This window comes from Myodes glareolus, chromosome X (genome assembly GCF_982192425.1).
Source record: "Myodes glareolus chromosome X, mMyoGla1.1, whole genome shotgun sequence".
Lineage (NCBI taxonomy): Eukaryota > Metazoa > Chordata > Mammalia > Rodentia > Cricetidae > Myodes > Myodes glareolus.
Genome location: NC_142053.1, coordinates 114,476,135 through 114,493,224, shown reverse-complemented (window position 1 = coordinate 114,493,224; position 17,090 = coordinate 114,476,135). Strand labels below are relative to the sequence as shown.

Below are 17,090 nucleotides of genomic sequence, written 5' to 3'. Positions count from 1 at the left end.
CATGTGCGTGTACACACGTGTGCACGTATGTGCCATGGCATATGTCTAGAGGGCAGAGGACATCTTGTGGGGAGTCAGTTCTCATCTTAATCACCCCAGTCCCAGGGATCACTCTCAGGTCAGCAGGCTTGGAGACAAGCGCCTTTATCCTCTGAGCCATCTTCTTAGTTCCCACATAAACATGCACACGTTTATTTTTTTAGATAAAGTCTCAAATAGTTCTGGCTGGTCTGGAACTATGTAGAGCAGGCTGCCTTCAAACTTACAGAGATCTGCTTGCCTCTGCCTCCAAGTGCTAGAATTAAAGGTGTGCCCTATCAGGTCCAGACTCACTTAAGTTTTTAAAAACTGTGCTGGTTTGAAAGAAAATGACCCCCAAAGGGAGTGGCACTATTAGGAGGTGTGGTCTCATTGGAAGAAGTGTGTCACTGTGGGGGTGGGCTCTGGGGTCTCTTTTGCTTAAAGCTTCCCTCAGTATGACTATTATCAACTTCCTGTTGGTCTCAGCTCTAGCACCACTTCTGCCTGCTCTCCGCCTTGCTTCCTGCCATGATAATGGACTGAACCTCTGAAACTGTAAGTCAGCCCCCTCAATTAAATGTTTTTTTTTTCTTTTTCGAGACACAGTTTCTCTGTAGCTTTGGGGCCTGTCCTGAAACTAGCTCTTGTAGACCAGGCTGGCTTCGAACTCACAGAGATTCGCCTGCCTCTGCCTCCCGAGTGCTAGGATTAAAGATATGTGGCACCACTGTCCAGCTTAACTTTATTTTAACTTATCATTGGGGCAGGAGAGACAGTTATACTGATTTTGCAGAGAACTGAACTTCAGCTTCTAGCACCCATGTTGAACAACTTACTGCCTTTTATAACTACATTTCCAGACAAACTGATATCTTCTTCTGGCCTCCATAGATGCCTACACTCATATGCACATATATACAATATACATACATAAACACACACACACATATATATAAAATTGTGTGTGCCTGTATGTATATGGACATGTTCACCATGGTGAGAATGTGGAGGTCAGGGAACAACTTTTGGGCATTGGTGCATTCTTTCCATGAGTTCTGGTGGAATCAGGCTTGTGTGGCAAGTGCTTTTATCCAATGAGCCAACTCATCTGCTTAAGTTAACTTTCAAAAACTGAGATCACCCACTTCATAAGGGAATTTCAACTTGTTTGTTTTGAATTTTTTGAGTTAGGGCTTCATGTAGCCCAGGCTGGTCTTGAATTCACTATAAAGTTATATTTAGTCCGAACCTGATTTTTCTGTGTCTACCTTCCAAGTTCTGAGATTAAAGGCATGTACCACTAAGCCCAGGTTCATTTTTCTTCCTTCTCTGAAATCTTCATTTCTTTGTGTTTATTCATCAGTAAGAATTTTCGTGTAAGCCAGGTATAGTGGTGCATCTTTCCTCTCAGCATTTGGAAGGTAAAGGCAAGCATATCTCTGAGTTTGATGCTAGCTGGAGTTACATAGTGAGACCCTGTCTTTAAAGAAACAAAAATATAGGCTGGGTATGGTGGTGCTCTTTTACACAAAGCACTCAGGAAGCAAAGGCAAGCAGTTCTCTGTGAGTTCTAGGCTAGCTTCATCTCTATAGGGAGACTTTGTTTTTTTTTTTTAAAAAAAACAAATATATACATATGCATGTATTAAGAACTAGGCATTATCATGCTTGGATTTGCTTATACCTATGATTCTTAGCTGCTTAATCATTCCAACATATTCCTTTCCTCTACCAAATTAACAAATCATCACTCAGATGCAGAAGCAGAGATAGGATTACTTTAAATTTGAGGCCAGCCTGATCTACACAATGAATTCCAGGCCAGCCAGAACTACAGGAGACCCCGTCTCCAAACCATATTAAACTTAAATGAGTACTTTTTACTTTAGTAGAGTGATTTCTGATGTTGCAAGTGGAAATCCTTTCAATCGAGTCAATGGCCTTATAGAATACTCAAACCTATTGATAAAGGGTAGTGACATGAGGTGAGGCAGTCTGGTTCATTTTATCGGTCCTTGTCTGAAATGATGAACATGAGAGTAATGCTTACATCCATTCTCGGTTCTCTCACTGACCACCTATGCCAGAGGACCATAGACTAGTATTTACAGATACAAGAATATAAATACATACAATTTCCTTAGAAAGAAATGTCTTGATTTTATTCCCCTTATGAAATAAAGGTATTGTGAAAATACAAAAGGTGAACGTTAGTTAGTTTTCTAACATTAAATCACCTTGCCCTTTTAAAATGACCACATCCTATGAACAGATGCCTGCAGGCATAGCAGAATACAGGATGGATTAATTAGGAAATTCTAGAAGTTATACTCCAAGGAGGATCATTCTATAGAGGCTAATTATTTAATTAAGACATTTATACATAGTGACCATTACCATGAGAACAAACCTTAAGGTAAACAGGCTTCTTTAAGGTTGTTAATACAAAAAGGATTGATGGTCCCAGTTCCTACAAAAAGTCTGATGTTGAATTTGTGGTATACTTAACAAAATAGAATGAAAAGGTTCTAGGGGAAAGTAAAACTTTCTTTAAACAAATCTACCTTGCTTCTTTAGCTGAGATAATCCTAGGGCATTGTATATGACGGCAAGTGCCTACCACAATTCTAGTCCTGCACAGTGCTTCTTAACGTTGAATTGGGCGATGTTTATGTCATTTAAGTGAACTTAGTTACCTCAGCTTTTGGCTTTCAGACAGAATTTTAGAAAATATCAGGCAAGAAAATAGTTTTGAAAGTGCTTTCTCTTGAGTTCTTTGGTATAATTTGGTCATTCTGATAGTAATTAAGCCATTAAGTATTTTAACCATGTATCGACAAAAAGGCAATGAGTATGTATCTATGCTTAGAAAACATGACTAAAAAATAAATTATGTTGCCAACCTTGTGAAAAACAAACTCTAGTATTTTACCTGTGTTTCTGTGGTATAGTGAGTTCTGCTGTCTATAATAACATCAATAATTTGATTTATGTGAAACGTTACATACAATATCCTGTTATTTTTGATTATTACAATAGCTGTTCTACATACTTTAGAAGAGGCAAGTTTTAGCTTGAAAAAGAATAATTTCAAATTGCATAAAGTTATACTCTTTTGCGCCTTCTGATTCAGTGAGCATCAAAATTTAATTTCAGCACAATGTTAAGAATGGGCTTCGGGCTAATTATCCTCCTGCAGCATCTTTTCAATTTCTTTATCCCAGTTTTCATCTCGCTTCTCGGACTCTGCTACCACTTCATATTCCTGAAGCTCCTGTTGTAGTTCCTTTTCCCAATCAGCAGAATCTTCTACAGGAAACAAAGGGAGAGGCAAAGAAAGGTGCTCTTTGAACTCATAATACTTGTAACATTTCATTCAGTTACAACACTTGACACAATTTTTTTCTTTGGAGGACCAGGCATGAGAACCCAGGGCCACGGGCATTGCCAGGTAAGCACTCTACTATTAAGCTACATTTCCAGCTCCCCATTTCAAAACAATTTTGTTTGTGTGTGCAAGTATGTGTGGATGTCAGAGGATAATTTCCAGGATTTGGTTTTCTCTTCCTACCATGTGGGTCCTAGGAATCCAACCTGAGTCATCAGGCTTGGCAGTGAGAGTATTAACCTGTTGAGCCATCTCTATGGCTTTTGTCTTTGAGACAGAGCATCATGTATCCCAGGCTGTCCTCCAATGCAATATTGGCTGAAGATGAATGTGAATTTCTAATCCTGCTTCCACCACTTGAGTGTTGGGATCACAGGTGTGGCCACCATGCCCAGTTTTATCATTTGCCTGATATTGAACCCAGCACCTTGAACTCGGTATTGCAGAAGATAAGGCAGATACTGCAGAGTGTTATGAAAATAGAAAACAAAACATGGCTATTTAAAAAGGAAGGTGAGAAGACCAGTGGAGCCTTCCCTGACTACCCATGGAGAGGTGAGTGTCGGGGTCTTGGGCTGGAAGCCCTGCTCTCTAGACCCTAGCCCTGCAGAGGCACATCCTGTGCCCCATCCCCACCAGCGAAGCCTCAGAGACCTGGGAGCAGCCTCCCTACACCCACAACCATCCTCCCCTGCAGCCTTGGCCCTGACTACACCTGGAGTGGTGAGTGTCTGGATCTTCAGCTGGAGGCCTAGCTCCCAGAGGTATATCCAGTGTCCTATCCCCACCCAGTGAAGCCCCAGAGACCTGGGAGCAGCCTACCCACACCCACAACCATGCCCCATCAGATCAGTGACCACTGGAGCCTTGGCCCAGATTACCCCTGGAGAGGTGAGTGTCTGGGTTTCCAGCTGGAGGGCCCTGCTCTCCAGGCCCTAGCCCATGGAGGAACATCCCATGCCTTATCCCCAATCACCAAACACCAGAGACCCTGGAGCAGCCTCCCCATACCTACAGCCATCCACCACAGCACCTATGACCACCAGAGCCTTGGGCCTGACTGTACCTGGAGAGGAGCCCCCAGAGCCCCATCAGCGACTATCAGAGTCATGGCCCTGCCTGCACCAGGAGGAAGCATGATCACCTAAGTCACAGGCCCCACCTGCACCAACTGGAGGAAGAGAGACCTCCTGAAGCACAGGCCCCACCTGTACCCCTTGGAGGAAGAGATGGGTAGGCATCAATGCAATAAATTCCACACCCAAAGAATATGGTAACACCTGAACCTAGTGGTCCTGCAAAAGGGAAGACCTAAACATTCTAACCCAGAAGCAGAAGAAAACATCCTTAAATAAAACTTTACAACAATAATAGAGACCCTTAAAGGGGAAATAAAAAATTCCCTTAAAGAAATGGGGGAAAAGAAAAAACGAAAAAAAAATTGGAAGCAATCAATAAATCTCTTAAAGAAAGACAAGAAAACCAAGAAAAATAATCAAACAGATGAAGCAAACAGTTCAAACAGTTCAAGACTTAAAAATTTAGAGACAATAAAGAAAACACAAATGGAGGAAATTCTGGAAATGGAAAACATGGGTAAACAAACACGAACTCTGTAGTTGCATTAACTCTGTTATGCAAGCATAACCAACAGATACAGAGATGGAAGAGAGGATCTCAGTGTTGAAGATACAGTACAAGAAATAGATTCATAGGTCGAAGAAAACATTAAACCCAACACATTCTTAACATAAAACTTCTAGAAAATCTGGGACACCATGAAAAGAACAAATCTAAGAATAATAGGGATAGAAAAATGAGAAAAACTCCAGCTCAAAGGCACAGAAAATATATGCAACAAAATCATAGAAGAAAACTTTCCCAACCTAAAGAAGGATATGCCTATGAAGAGGGTACAAGAAACTTGCAGAACACCAAATAGATTGGACCAAAAAAAGTCCCCTTGCCAACATATATACATTAGAGTTTTACACAGCGGTAAAAAACAATGACATCTTGAATTTTGCATGCAAATGGATGGAAATAGAAAACGCTTTACTGAGTGAGGTAACCCAGACCCAAAAGGAGGAATATGGTATGTACTCACTCATAAGTGGATTCTAGCCATATTTAAAGGTCGTTGAGTCTAGAATTTGTGATCCTAGAGAAGCTAAATAAGAAGGTGAACCTGAAGAAAATCATGTAGTTATCCTCCTGGAGATTGGAAGTAGACAAGAGTGCCAGGCAACCTCGGGTGCATGGGGGGGTTGGGGGGTTGTTGGAAGGGGAGAGGGTTAGAGAGAAGGGAGTAGGGGAGGAATGGGGAAAGCTCGGGGGATTGGGATGGGGGGAGGGAGGAAGGATGGATATGGGATCAGGGAAGTATATATCTCAACTAAGGGAGTCATTTTAGGGTTTACAAGAGACTTGATTATAAAGGGGATCCCAGGTCCAAGGAGAGATACCCAGATTGTTCTCTGGACAGAGGAGAGGGTGCCTGAACCGGCCTTGGCCCATAACCATACTGATGAATATTTTGCATATCACCATAGAACCTTCATCTGGCGATGGATGGAGATTGAGACAGAGACCCACATTGGAACACTGGACTTAACTCCCTAGGTCCAAACAAGAAGCAGAAGGAAAGAGAACGTGAGCAAAGAAGGCAAGACCAGAGGGAACCTTCACCCGTTGATGGATGGAGATTGAGACAGAGACCCACATTGGAGCACTGGACTGAGCCCCCAAGGTCCAAATGAGGAGCAGAAGGAGAGAGAACATGAACAAGAAAGGCAGGACCGTGAGGAGTGCGTTCACCCACTGATACAAGGGGACTGATCTAATGAGAGTTCACCAAGGCCAGTTGGACTGGGACTGAACGAGCACGTGATCCAACCAGATTCTCTGAATGTGGCTGGCACGGGGTCTTTCTGAAAAGCCATTGACAAAGACACTGGGACTTGTTTCCTCTGCATATACTGGATTTTTGGGATCCAGTCTGTTTGGATGCTCACCTTCCTGGACCTGGATGGAGGGGGGAGGAACTTGAACTTCCCACAGGGCAGGAAACCCTGACTGCTCTTAGGAATGGAGAGGGAGGAGGAGAGGGAGTGGGGGGATTGGGAGGGTGTTGGGAGGAGGGGCGGAAATGGAAACTTTTATAAATTAATAAACTTTAAAAAAAAGTCCCCTTGCCACATAATAATCAAAACATTAACCATACAGAAGAAAGAAAGAATATTAAGAGCTGCAAAGGAAAAATGCCAAGTAACATATAAAGGCAGTCCTATCACAATTACATACCACTTCACAATGGAAACTCTGAAAGCCAGAAGGTCCTGGACAGATGTGCTGCAAATACTACACCACAGATGCAAGCCCAGACTACTATACCCAGCAAAGCTTTCAATCACTATAGACGGAGAAAACAATATATTCTATGACAAAAACAGATTTAAACAATACCTATCCACAAACCCAGCCTTACAGAAAGTACTAGATGGAAAACTCCAACCCAAAGAAGCTAGTTACACCCATGAAAACATAGGCAACAGATAACCACACACCTCACACCAGCAAACACTGCCACTGAAAAATAACAGGAATTAACAATTACTGGTTACTAATATGTCATAATATCAATGGACTCAATTTATCTATAAAAAGATGCAGGTTAACATAATGGATAGGAAAACAGGATCCATCCTTCTGCTGTATCTAAGAAATACACCTGAACCTCAAAGACAGGCATTTTGTCCTCAGTATAAAGGATTGGGAAAAAATTTCCAATCAAATGGACCTAAGAAACATGCTGCTGTAGCTATGCTAATATCTAACAAAATAAACTGCAAACTAAAATTAATGAAAAGAGATGGAGAAGGACACTTTATAGTCATCACAGGAAACACCCTCAACAGCCCAACAACCCAACAACCAACATCAAATTAAACTGAAAGAAACTCAAAGTAATTCCATTAAAATCAGGAACAAAGCTGTCCACTTACTTCATACCTATTCAATATAGTACTCGAAGTCCTAGCTAGAGCAATAAGACAACAAAAGGAGATCAAGAGGATACAAATTGGAAAGGAAGAATTCAAACTTTCACTATTTGCAGATGATATGATAGTATAGATAAGTGACCCTAAAAATTCTACCAGGGAACTTCTACTGATAAATACTTTCAGTAATGTGGCAGGATACAAAATCAACTTAAAAAATAGTAGCCCTCCTATACACAAATGATAAATGGGCAGAGAAAGAAATCAGAGAAACATTAGCCTTTATAATAGCCATAAATACCATAAAATAGCTCTGGGTAACACTAACCAAAGAAGTGAAAGACCTGTATGACAGAAACTTTAAGACTTTGAAGAAAGAAATGGAACTGAATAGAAGACCTGGATATTAATCCACACACCTTTGAACACCTGATTTTTGACAAAGAAGCAAAAAGTATCAAATGGAAAAAAGAAAGCATATTTAACAAATGGTGCTGCCATAACTGAATATCAACACATAGAAGAATGAAAATAGACCCATATCTATCACCATGCACAAAACTCAAGTCCAAATGGATCAAAGACCTCAACATAAAGCCGGCACACTGAACCTCATAGAAGAGAAAGTGGGAAGTACACTTGAACGCATTGGCACAGGAACCACTTCCTAAATAGAACCCCAGCAACACAGATACTGAGAGAAACAATTAATAAATGGGACCTCCTAAAACTGAAAAGCTTCTGTAAAGCAAAGGACACGGTCAAAAAGACAAAATGACAGCCTACAGAATGGGAAAAGATCTTCACTAACCCCACATCAGACAGAGGTCTGATCTCTAAAATATACAAAGAACTCAAGAAATTAAACATTAAAAGATCACATAATTCAATAAAAAATGGAGTACAGACCTAAACAGAAAATTCTCAACAGAGGAATCTAAAATGGCTGAAAGACACTTAAGGAAATGTTCAACATCCTTAGTCATCAAAGAAATGCAAATCAAAACAACTCTGAGGTTCCATCTTACACCTGTAAGAATGGCCAAGATCAAAAACACTAATGATAACTTATACTGGAGAGGTTGTGGGGTAAAGGAAACACTTCTGCATTGCTGCTGGGAGTGCAAGCTGGTACAACCCTTTGGATGTCAGTGTGGTGATTTCTCAGAAAATTAGGAAACAACCTTCCTCAAGACCCAGTAATACCACTTTTTGGTATATATCCAAAGGATGCTCAATTTTGTCACAAGGAAATGTGCTCAACTATGTTCATAGTAGCATTGTTTCTCATAGCCAGAACCTGGAAACAACCTAATGCCCCTCGACTGAAGAATGGATAAGGAAAATGTGGTACATTTACACAATGAAGTACTACACAGCAGAAAAAAATAATGGTAGCTTGAATTTTGCAGGAAAATGGATGGAACTAGAAAACATTATTTTGAGTGAGGTAACCCAGACACAGAAAGACAATTATCACATCTACTCACTCATAGGTGGTTTTTAAACATAAAGCAAAGAAAGCTAGCCTACAAATCACAATCCCAGAGAACTTAGGCAACAATGAGGAAACTAAGAGAGACTTACATAGATCTAATCTACATGGGAAGTAGAAAGTAGAAAAAGACAAGATCTCCTGAGTAAATTGGGAGCATGGGGATCTTGGGGGAAGGATTGAAGGGGAGAGGGGAGAGGCAGGGAGGGGAGCAGAGAAAAATGTAGAGCTCAATAAATATCAATAAAAAAATGAGATTGGGATTAGGAAAACGAACAAAGCCATTGTGTGTTACCTTCTAGTGCAATTGTTTCTTCTTGCTTTTTATCAAGAACAAGTTGCTCCATTTCTTTTCTTAAATCCTCCTGATTTAAGTTGCAGGCATCAAAGGCGTCACTGACAAACTCAGAAACGCCTGGGCTGGTAGAGATTTCCTCCTCATCCTGAAATGCAACCAAAGAGCTCTTGGAATGGCTTCTAAATGACACCTATGCCTCATAATTTAACACAGTCTCATTTTTTTTTTGTTCTTCTCTGCTAGCTGTAAGACAGTGCTCACTGCTTTCCAATCTTCTAACTGGCAGTTGCTTGGTAACAGAGTGCGTTACCACCTGAGGCTATTATTCTCCCTCACTGTTTAGATCACTCAAACCATTCTCTCTGATTCCTGATGAGCACATCTAGAATTATTTATGCCAGGAAATCACCTCAGCTCTCAGCTATAGGCTCTTGACTATTCAAGTACTGGACTCCTCATCTTGTAGACATATGGCTGACACTCTCAAGCAGTTTTAAATCATATCAGAGATAGTTAACCCAGTAACTTCATTTTTAGACATCATCTACTAGGTATAATGTAAAACTGTATTACCTCTTGAGTTTTAAGCTGAGATTTGATTACGACAGGTGGTGTTTTGGGCCGTACTGCCTCTATGAAGTGAGAATAAAAGAGACAATAATTGCTTGATTTGGTTCTGAATGCGTATATCATAAGAACAGCTAAAATATCTATAGATACATTAAATCATTTTCAGAAATGAGCATTTATGGTACATTTTTAGCTCTCTTTAAGTTATGACATGACATAGCCAGGCACAACCATGTCAACCTCCTTTGGTGAGTGTCCTTTTGTTTTTACCAATTTAGAGACAGGATCTTATCATGTAGTCCTAACTACTCTGGAACTCACAGAGCTCTGCATGCCTCTGTCTCCTGAGTGCTAGGATTAAATATGTGTACCACCATGTCTGGAGGGAATGTTATTTTATATTTGCAACTACATTCAATATCCTTATATGGCATTTTCATTAGGAAATCATCTTTGGACTTCAGTGTCAGTAAAATTGATTCTGTGCTTTCTTTTAGGATACTAAGAATGAAGATATTTATCAAGCTTCCCTGTTATCAACCTAGGTAGAAAGCACAAAGGAAAAGACAATGCCTCATCTCATTCTGCTGGTCATCATATAAAGATTTAATTGTGTGTGTGTGTGTGTGTGTGTGTGTGTGTTTGAGTGTGGATATATGTACCTGCATGTGGTATCCTCGGAGGCCAGAAGTGGGTGTTGAATCCCCTGGTACTGGAGTTACAGGCAATGTGAGCTAATGTGGGTGTTGGGGACTGAATTTGAATCCTCTGTAAGAATAACACTGATCACTGCTGAGCCATCTCTCCAGCCCTTCTGCTCTTTTTCATATTAACCATGTTGACAGTTTTATTGAATACTTTTAAGTCCACTTTGTTAAACAGGAAGTCTTTGGGGAAAAAAGGCCTTTTTTTTTTCCTTTTCGGCAGTGCTGAGTATTGAACATATTATTACCTGCACATATGCTAGGTGAGTGCTCTACCACTGAGCTATATTCCCACTCCAGCATTTCCTAATAAATTAATTTAAGGAAGTCAGGAATGGTAGCCCACGCTTGTAATCTTAGCATTTCAGGGACAGAGAAGAAGGATGGTTTAGGAGTTCAACAATAGCTGGGGTTACACAGTGAAACCCTGTCCCAAAAAGCTACCCCCTAAAAGCCAAAAACCAACCATAATTTAATGATATGTTAAAGAATGAAAGTTTGCTGGGATTCGTGACGATACCTATACACAACTTGACCTTGAGTGTAGTTTCAGAGCCTCTCCTGAGTAGTCTGTATAACCTGTGTCTTTTTTTTTGAGATAGATCAAGTAGACAAAATGTTTATTAAGGCAATAAAATATGTGACCCACCAATTAGTAGATTACACTTTGTCAAAATAACATAAGATTCCTGAACTAGACAGAGAACACACCTTCTTCCAAGACCCAAGTGGAATTTTCACTACAGTTGCTTATATTTTTCACATATACAAAAACTTCAAGTTGCTCAAACAAAACTTTGTTGATAATAGATAATTATGACTATTATACAACAATGTGAAAATTAGTAACATTTTACAGGTCCTTGAGCAATATAAATATAAACTTAAAGCAGTTAGAAATTGATTGTTAAGGTTTGCCCCCTTTTTCTTCCAGTCGCCATTTCATCAAGCAAGTGTTAGAAACTAGATAACTCTTTGCACAAAGGGAAAGATAAAACTAAATCTTAGAACTTCTAGGAAATAGCAATACTGAAAATACAATATATCATAATCTAAACTGCACAGCAGCAAATACTTATTTCAGTAAAATGAAGACACACAAATGATTTGCCAATTCAAAATGCTAGGAAAAAATATCAACAAGGGGAAAGTGAACAAAACAAAACAAAACAAGAAAGCAAAGAAAAGGTCACTAACTAAAAGCAGATTTAATATGGGGAGAACTCAGAGCCAAAGAAAGTATATGAAGGAGAGAATATACAAGCATAAGAAATAAGAGCTGGGAAAAAAAGCAAGCAACAGAAGAGAAGAAATAGGGCTTAAAGTAACATGAAGACCCAAGTGCAATCTCTAGAAACCTCGTCTAAACAAGTGGGCATGGAGGGGCCTGCTTGTAATCCTGCCAGAGTCAAGAGGATTCCTGAGCTCGCCGGCCAGCCAGCCTATGCTACTCTGCAAACACCAGGTCAAAGAGAGATGCTGTTTCAAAAATCAAGGTGGATGGCTCCTAAGGCTGATCTAGCTGCAGGTGCACCAAACTGAACACACTTGCACAGCTAAACACATAAACAGTTTTTAAAAGAAAGTGATAATAGAGAAGAAATAAAACCATGCACTTAGAATATTCTACAAATACCTTTAATAGATAGCAAAGACAACCTGTGTCATGATATACTTATCTAAACTTCCACAAACTAAATTGCCCTACTTCTTATCAGATGATTCTATTGGTAATTAGAACATACCAATACACACAGCAGGCACTCATGAAATATGAAAAAAAAGAACGGCTCAAGATATAGCTCAGTAGAGTCCTGCCTAGTATTTGCAAGGCACTCTCAGTGCCAGAAAATAAATATATAAAAATATCACGTAATATATATTTTAATATTTATTTTTATTTATCTTGTTTGCTTGGTTGGTTATTTTGAAACAGGGTTCTACTATATATCTCAAGCTAGTCTGGAATTCTTTGTGTAGACCAAGATGGCCTCCAATTTAGAGATCTGACTGCCTCTGCCTCCAGGTTACTGGGATTAAAGGTGCATGCGACCACACCCAGCTTTATTTTTATTTAAGTCTGAGTCAGAAGAGTGTGTCAGCTCTCCTATAACTGGAGGTACAAGTAACTATAAGCCATTCATATGGGTGCTGGGAACTGAACCTGGGTCCTTTGAAAGAGCCGGAAGTGTTCTTAATTGCCAAGTCAACTCTTCAACCCTATAGTTCATTAAATAGTTGCTGACACTATAAAACCTGTTCCCTAGCAAACAGGGTGGTTAATACATCACAGGAGGTTTCAGATGTTTAATAGCTTAGCTCAGGGCTAGATACCTGTAATTGAACTGGAATAAGAACTACTAGACTCTACAACCATAAGCACCAAGGAAACTGGGATGAATAGAAGTCTGAGAAACATCTGGCCTTGGTAGCACATGCCTGTAACCCTAGCACTTAAGCTGTCTAGGCAGGAGGATCAGGAGGTCAAGGCCAGCCTGAACTAAAAGAGACCCAAAAACAAAACAAAGCCCAAAGGGGCAAGAAAGGAGACATAGAGAAGATTGCTGTTCAAGAGTATTAAGAAGCCTGCTGGTGCACACCTTTAGTTCCAGTACTCAGTAAGCAGAGGCAGGTGGATCTGAGTTCAAGGCCAGCCTTGTTTACAGAGTGAGTTACAGAACAGCCAGGGCCACACAGAGAAATCCTATCTGGGGGGGGGGACCCAAACAAAAAAAACCCCACCAAGAATGAGATAGCTTGGGGAAAACACATGTAAGCTGGGTCAGAAAGGGCAGCAAAAAAAAGAAAATTTCCTTTGGAAAGAAAAGAATTTCTCTGTACAGAAATGTCAACATTTTTGATGCACACAAGATGACAAGCTTATTAGCATCTCTAAGCAGGAATATTTTACATCAATTCTTTTCTTTGAGAACGATCTCTTTTCTGCAGAATGTACCTGTCAGAGGCAAATCATCCTCTCTGCTGCTTTTCTCTTCTTTTCCAGAGGCTTGCTGCTGGGCGGCCAGTGCTGTGAGCTGGGCCGACTGCTTAATCAAGGAGATGCGGTAGAAGTAGTTCCTCCAGAATACTTCTTCCTTCACACTTTGATAGACAATGACATATGTGAGAATGTGAGGGTCAAGAGTACACAGGGTAGTATAGCGAAGCCTAGAATAGATCATTATTTATTAGGCTCTGGGGATGTAGGATTTCATGCATGCCAGGCAAGCCAGCACTCAACTACCAAGCTAAAGCTCTAGCCCCTGAGCACTTAGCATGTTTGTGAGGGCCAAAGGGAATGATCATTTGCTTTATAAGCAAAAGCTAAATAACAGGGTAAGCTGAATTATATTCACCATGGCAGCAAGAGATGAGTTATACAACGCTTATGAACTGTCAGTATTTCCTGGTGCTTTTATTTACCTTATTAATTTTATTCTATGTGTATGGGTGTTTTGCCTGCGTGTATATATGTGCACCACACATATGCAAGGCCCATGAAGACCAAAAGACAGCATTGGATTCCCCTGTAAATGGAGTTACATGTAGATGTTGAGTATTGAACCTGGGTTGTTTGGAAGAGCAGCCAGTGTTCTTGACTGCTGAGCCATCTCTCTAGTCCCTTTTTAAACAATGTTTGTGACTAACCATTATAACATTATTAGAACAATTAAAGCATTTAAAATAGGATCTGAAAGCCAGAGTGTAAAAATGTGTGTGTGTGTGTGTGTGTGTGTGTGAGAGAGAGAGAGAGAGAGAGAGAGAGAGAGAGAGACAGAAAGAAAGAGGCAGAGATAGTGTTTGAGAGAGAAAGAGAGAGAGAGAGAGAGAGAGAGAGAGAGAGAGAGAGAGAGAGACCTGATTTGATAGTCACACTGGGGTTGTGGGAAAGAACAAATGTCCCTATGAAATACATAATGAAGTTGGGACTTCAGGGCTCATTGAAGGAACAGTTGCTTATCATGCGCAAGGCTTTGGGTTTCATCTTCAGTACCCCTTCCCCACAAAAAAGAATCAAAGGTAATAAGACATCAGGTTTCAAATAAAGAAAAAGTTCTCTAGGAGGCTGAAGCAGAAGGATCCTGAATTCAAGGCCAGCCTGGATTACACAGGAGGCTGTGTCAAAACTAAAAAACAGAAAAGCAATAAGAACAATAACAGGAGGCTAGAGAAATGGTTCAGTGGTAAGGACTACTTGCTACTACTTCAGGGGACCCAAGTTTGGTTCCCAACACCCATGTTGGGTGGTTTGTAATTGTCTGTAATTCCAGCTCCTAAAGAGCTGACACTCTCTTCTGGACTCCCCATCAGGTTTGTAGTACAAACCTGGTGACCTGAATTTGTCTTCCAGAACCCACATAAAGGTTGAAGGAGAGAACTAACTCAATGAAATTATTCTCTAATCTCAAAACTGAAGCCAAGACACTTGTACCCATATACACACATTATGCACACACACAATAACAATAATAATAAAATAAAATTAATGACTTAAAATGGTCTGTGTATTGCATTCAAATCTAACTTTTCATTGTATCAAAATAATAATTTTTAAAATTGATGACTGTTCTCTCAAATTATAATCTCTAGTTTGGAAGGCAGACATAAACTGAATAGAGGGTGCACATCTAGGGATGGAGCTTAATTGGTAGAGTGCTTGCTTAGCCTGGAAGGCACAAAGCCCTGGGTTCTAACGCCAGCATCACATAAGCCGGGCATGGTGGCCTAAGTCTGTAAATCCAGAACTTCAGGGTGCACATAGAAGAATCACAAGTTCAAGAACATCCTCCACTACATGTATCATTCCAGACCAGCATGGGATACATGAGAACTTGTTGCCAATCAACCACATAAAAACAAAAACAAGTCATCATAAACAAATATGGAGCTTCTAGACTTTTCTTCTCTGAGTGTCAGTTTGATCATCTTGGATACTCTTTCTGAACAAACAGTATCTAAGGGACACCTTAGAAAATGAAGGATTGGCCCTATATTTTGTAATGTCAGCACTTCCTTATAGCAGCCTGAACCCAGTCAGTGCCCTGCTGTTACACCACAGACACACTTTGAAGCTCTCTGATAGCAGAGGAGAAACTACCAGTCTTTTCCAGAGCCATATGCCCAGTGTTCCTCACTGGGTGTCCACAGGTTTCTAATGCTTCAAATCCAACACAAAAGTAGAAATAGATTTGTGTTTGGGAGCTACAGCTGTGCCCAGTAGTTTTTATCAGAGGACCTTTTGGAACTTTTACAATGTCATCTGGAGTGTGATTCTTCCCCAAAGGGTGATGCACAAGTTTTCTGCAATGTGCCTGCTTCTCTTACATCAACAGGAAGTCTGGCAAAGAAAGAAGTCCAAATGGTTGTTTTTGTTCATCAAAAGAGCAAACAGAACCCATGAGTCACCACAGAGACATTAATACACCCAAGGTTTGTTCATGTAGGATGCTTCATAGAACTCAGAATTAAAAATGGCCTTGAAGATACTTAGGTAGACCACTTCCTCACAACTTTTTCTCCCTTTGAGACAGAGTTTCACATAGCCTGTAACATAAGCTTTACCTGGAACGTACTATGTAGCCTAGACTGCTCTCGAACTAGTAGCAGTCTTGTCTCAGCCTCCTAAACACTCAGATTATAGGTGTGTGTTAGTATGCTTATCTGCAACTTCAGTTTTGCCTGGCTCTGATGTTTTGGCTTAAGACCCTGAGGCTTACAAGGTAAACAGGCCCAATTAGTTCACCCAAGTCTCATTGTTTTTTCCATCATGTAGCCCCAAGGACTTAACTCAGGTCCTCAATCTCAGAAGCATGTGCTCTTACTCACTGCACCATCTCACTAGCTTAAGCTAGATTTTAAAAATTATTTTATTTGTATGGGTACTTTGCCTGCATGTATATTTGTGCAGTATGTGTATGTGTGTGCCCACAGAGGCCAGAAGAGGGCATCAGATCCTCTGGAATTAGAGCTATAGATGGTTGTAAGTTACCATGTGGGTACAGGAAATTAAACTTGGGTCCCTTGAAAGCACAACCTTTTCAGTCCCCAAAGCTAGACTTTTCTTATAGGGTCTTGACAGGTATCCTAGGCTGGTCTCCAGCTCTCTATTCTCAGCCACCTGAGTTATTAGGATGATAGGGGTGTGAGGGAAGAATACTTGTCTTATTTATTTCTTCATAGTTTAAAACAATAAGAGTCAGTTCCTAGGGTTTTGTGAGCATATGCAGTAGAGGAGTAGATGGTACATTTCTTTAGATCCTCAACTAAAAATAGTTATTTTAGCCACAGTCTAAAGATGAAATTTGTAATGTAGCTTTAGCTATTATTTATATATATGTATATATATTTATTATTAGAAGTGTGAGGTAAAATTGTATAAATTGATCTTATCACTTGGAATGTAGAGGAAGTTAGAGGAAGGAGGATCAAAAGTTCAGGGTCATTCTTGATTTTTTTTCCATAGCAAGATTGAAGCCAGCCTGGTATATAGGAAAACAACTATCAAAAGAAAGGTTGGTTGTGGTGACTCATGCTTCCAATCTCAGCACCTAGCACATAGGAGGCAGAAGCAGGAGGATCCCTGAAAGAATGAGACTGCCTAGCCTGGTCAATA

At 40.2% G+C, this 17,090-nt stretch overlaps 1 protein-coding gene across 1 annotated transcript in view; it reads right to left on the bottom strand.

Moving 5' to 3' along the window:
- Positions 1-2,156: 2,156 nt before the first annotated feature.
- Positions 2,157-17,090, bottom strand: part of Syap1 (synapse associated protein 1) — a 32,001-nt gene continuing 17,067 nt past the window's right edge. Inside the window, exons 6-9 of the mRNA XM_048440647.3 lie at positions 13,434-13,579; positions 9,777-9,835; positions 9,201-9,348; positions 2,157-3,330 (exon numbers count right to left, since the gene is read on the bottom strand). Of these exons, the coding sequence (XP_048296604.1) occupies positions 3,203-3,330; positions 9,201-9,348; positions 9,777-9,835; positions 13,434-13,579 (481 nt within the window). The 3' untranslated portion in view covers positions 2,157-3,202. The remainder of the gene's footprint in view (positions 3,331-9,200; positions 9,349-9,776; positions 9,836-13,433; positions 13,580-17,090) is intronic.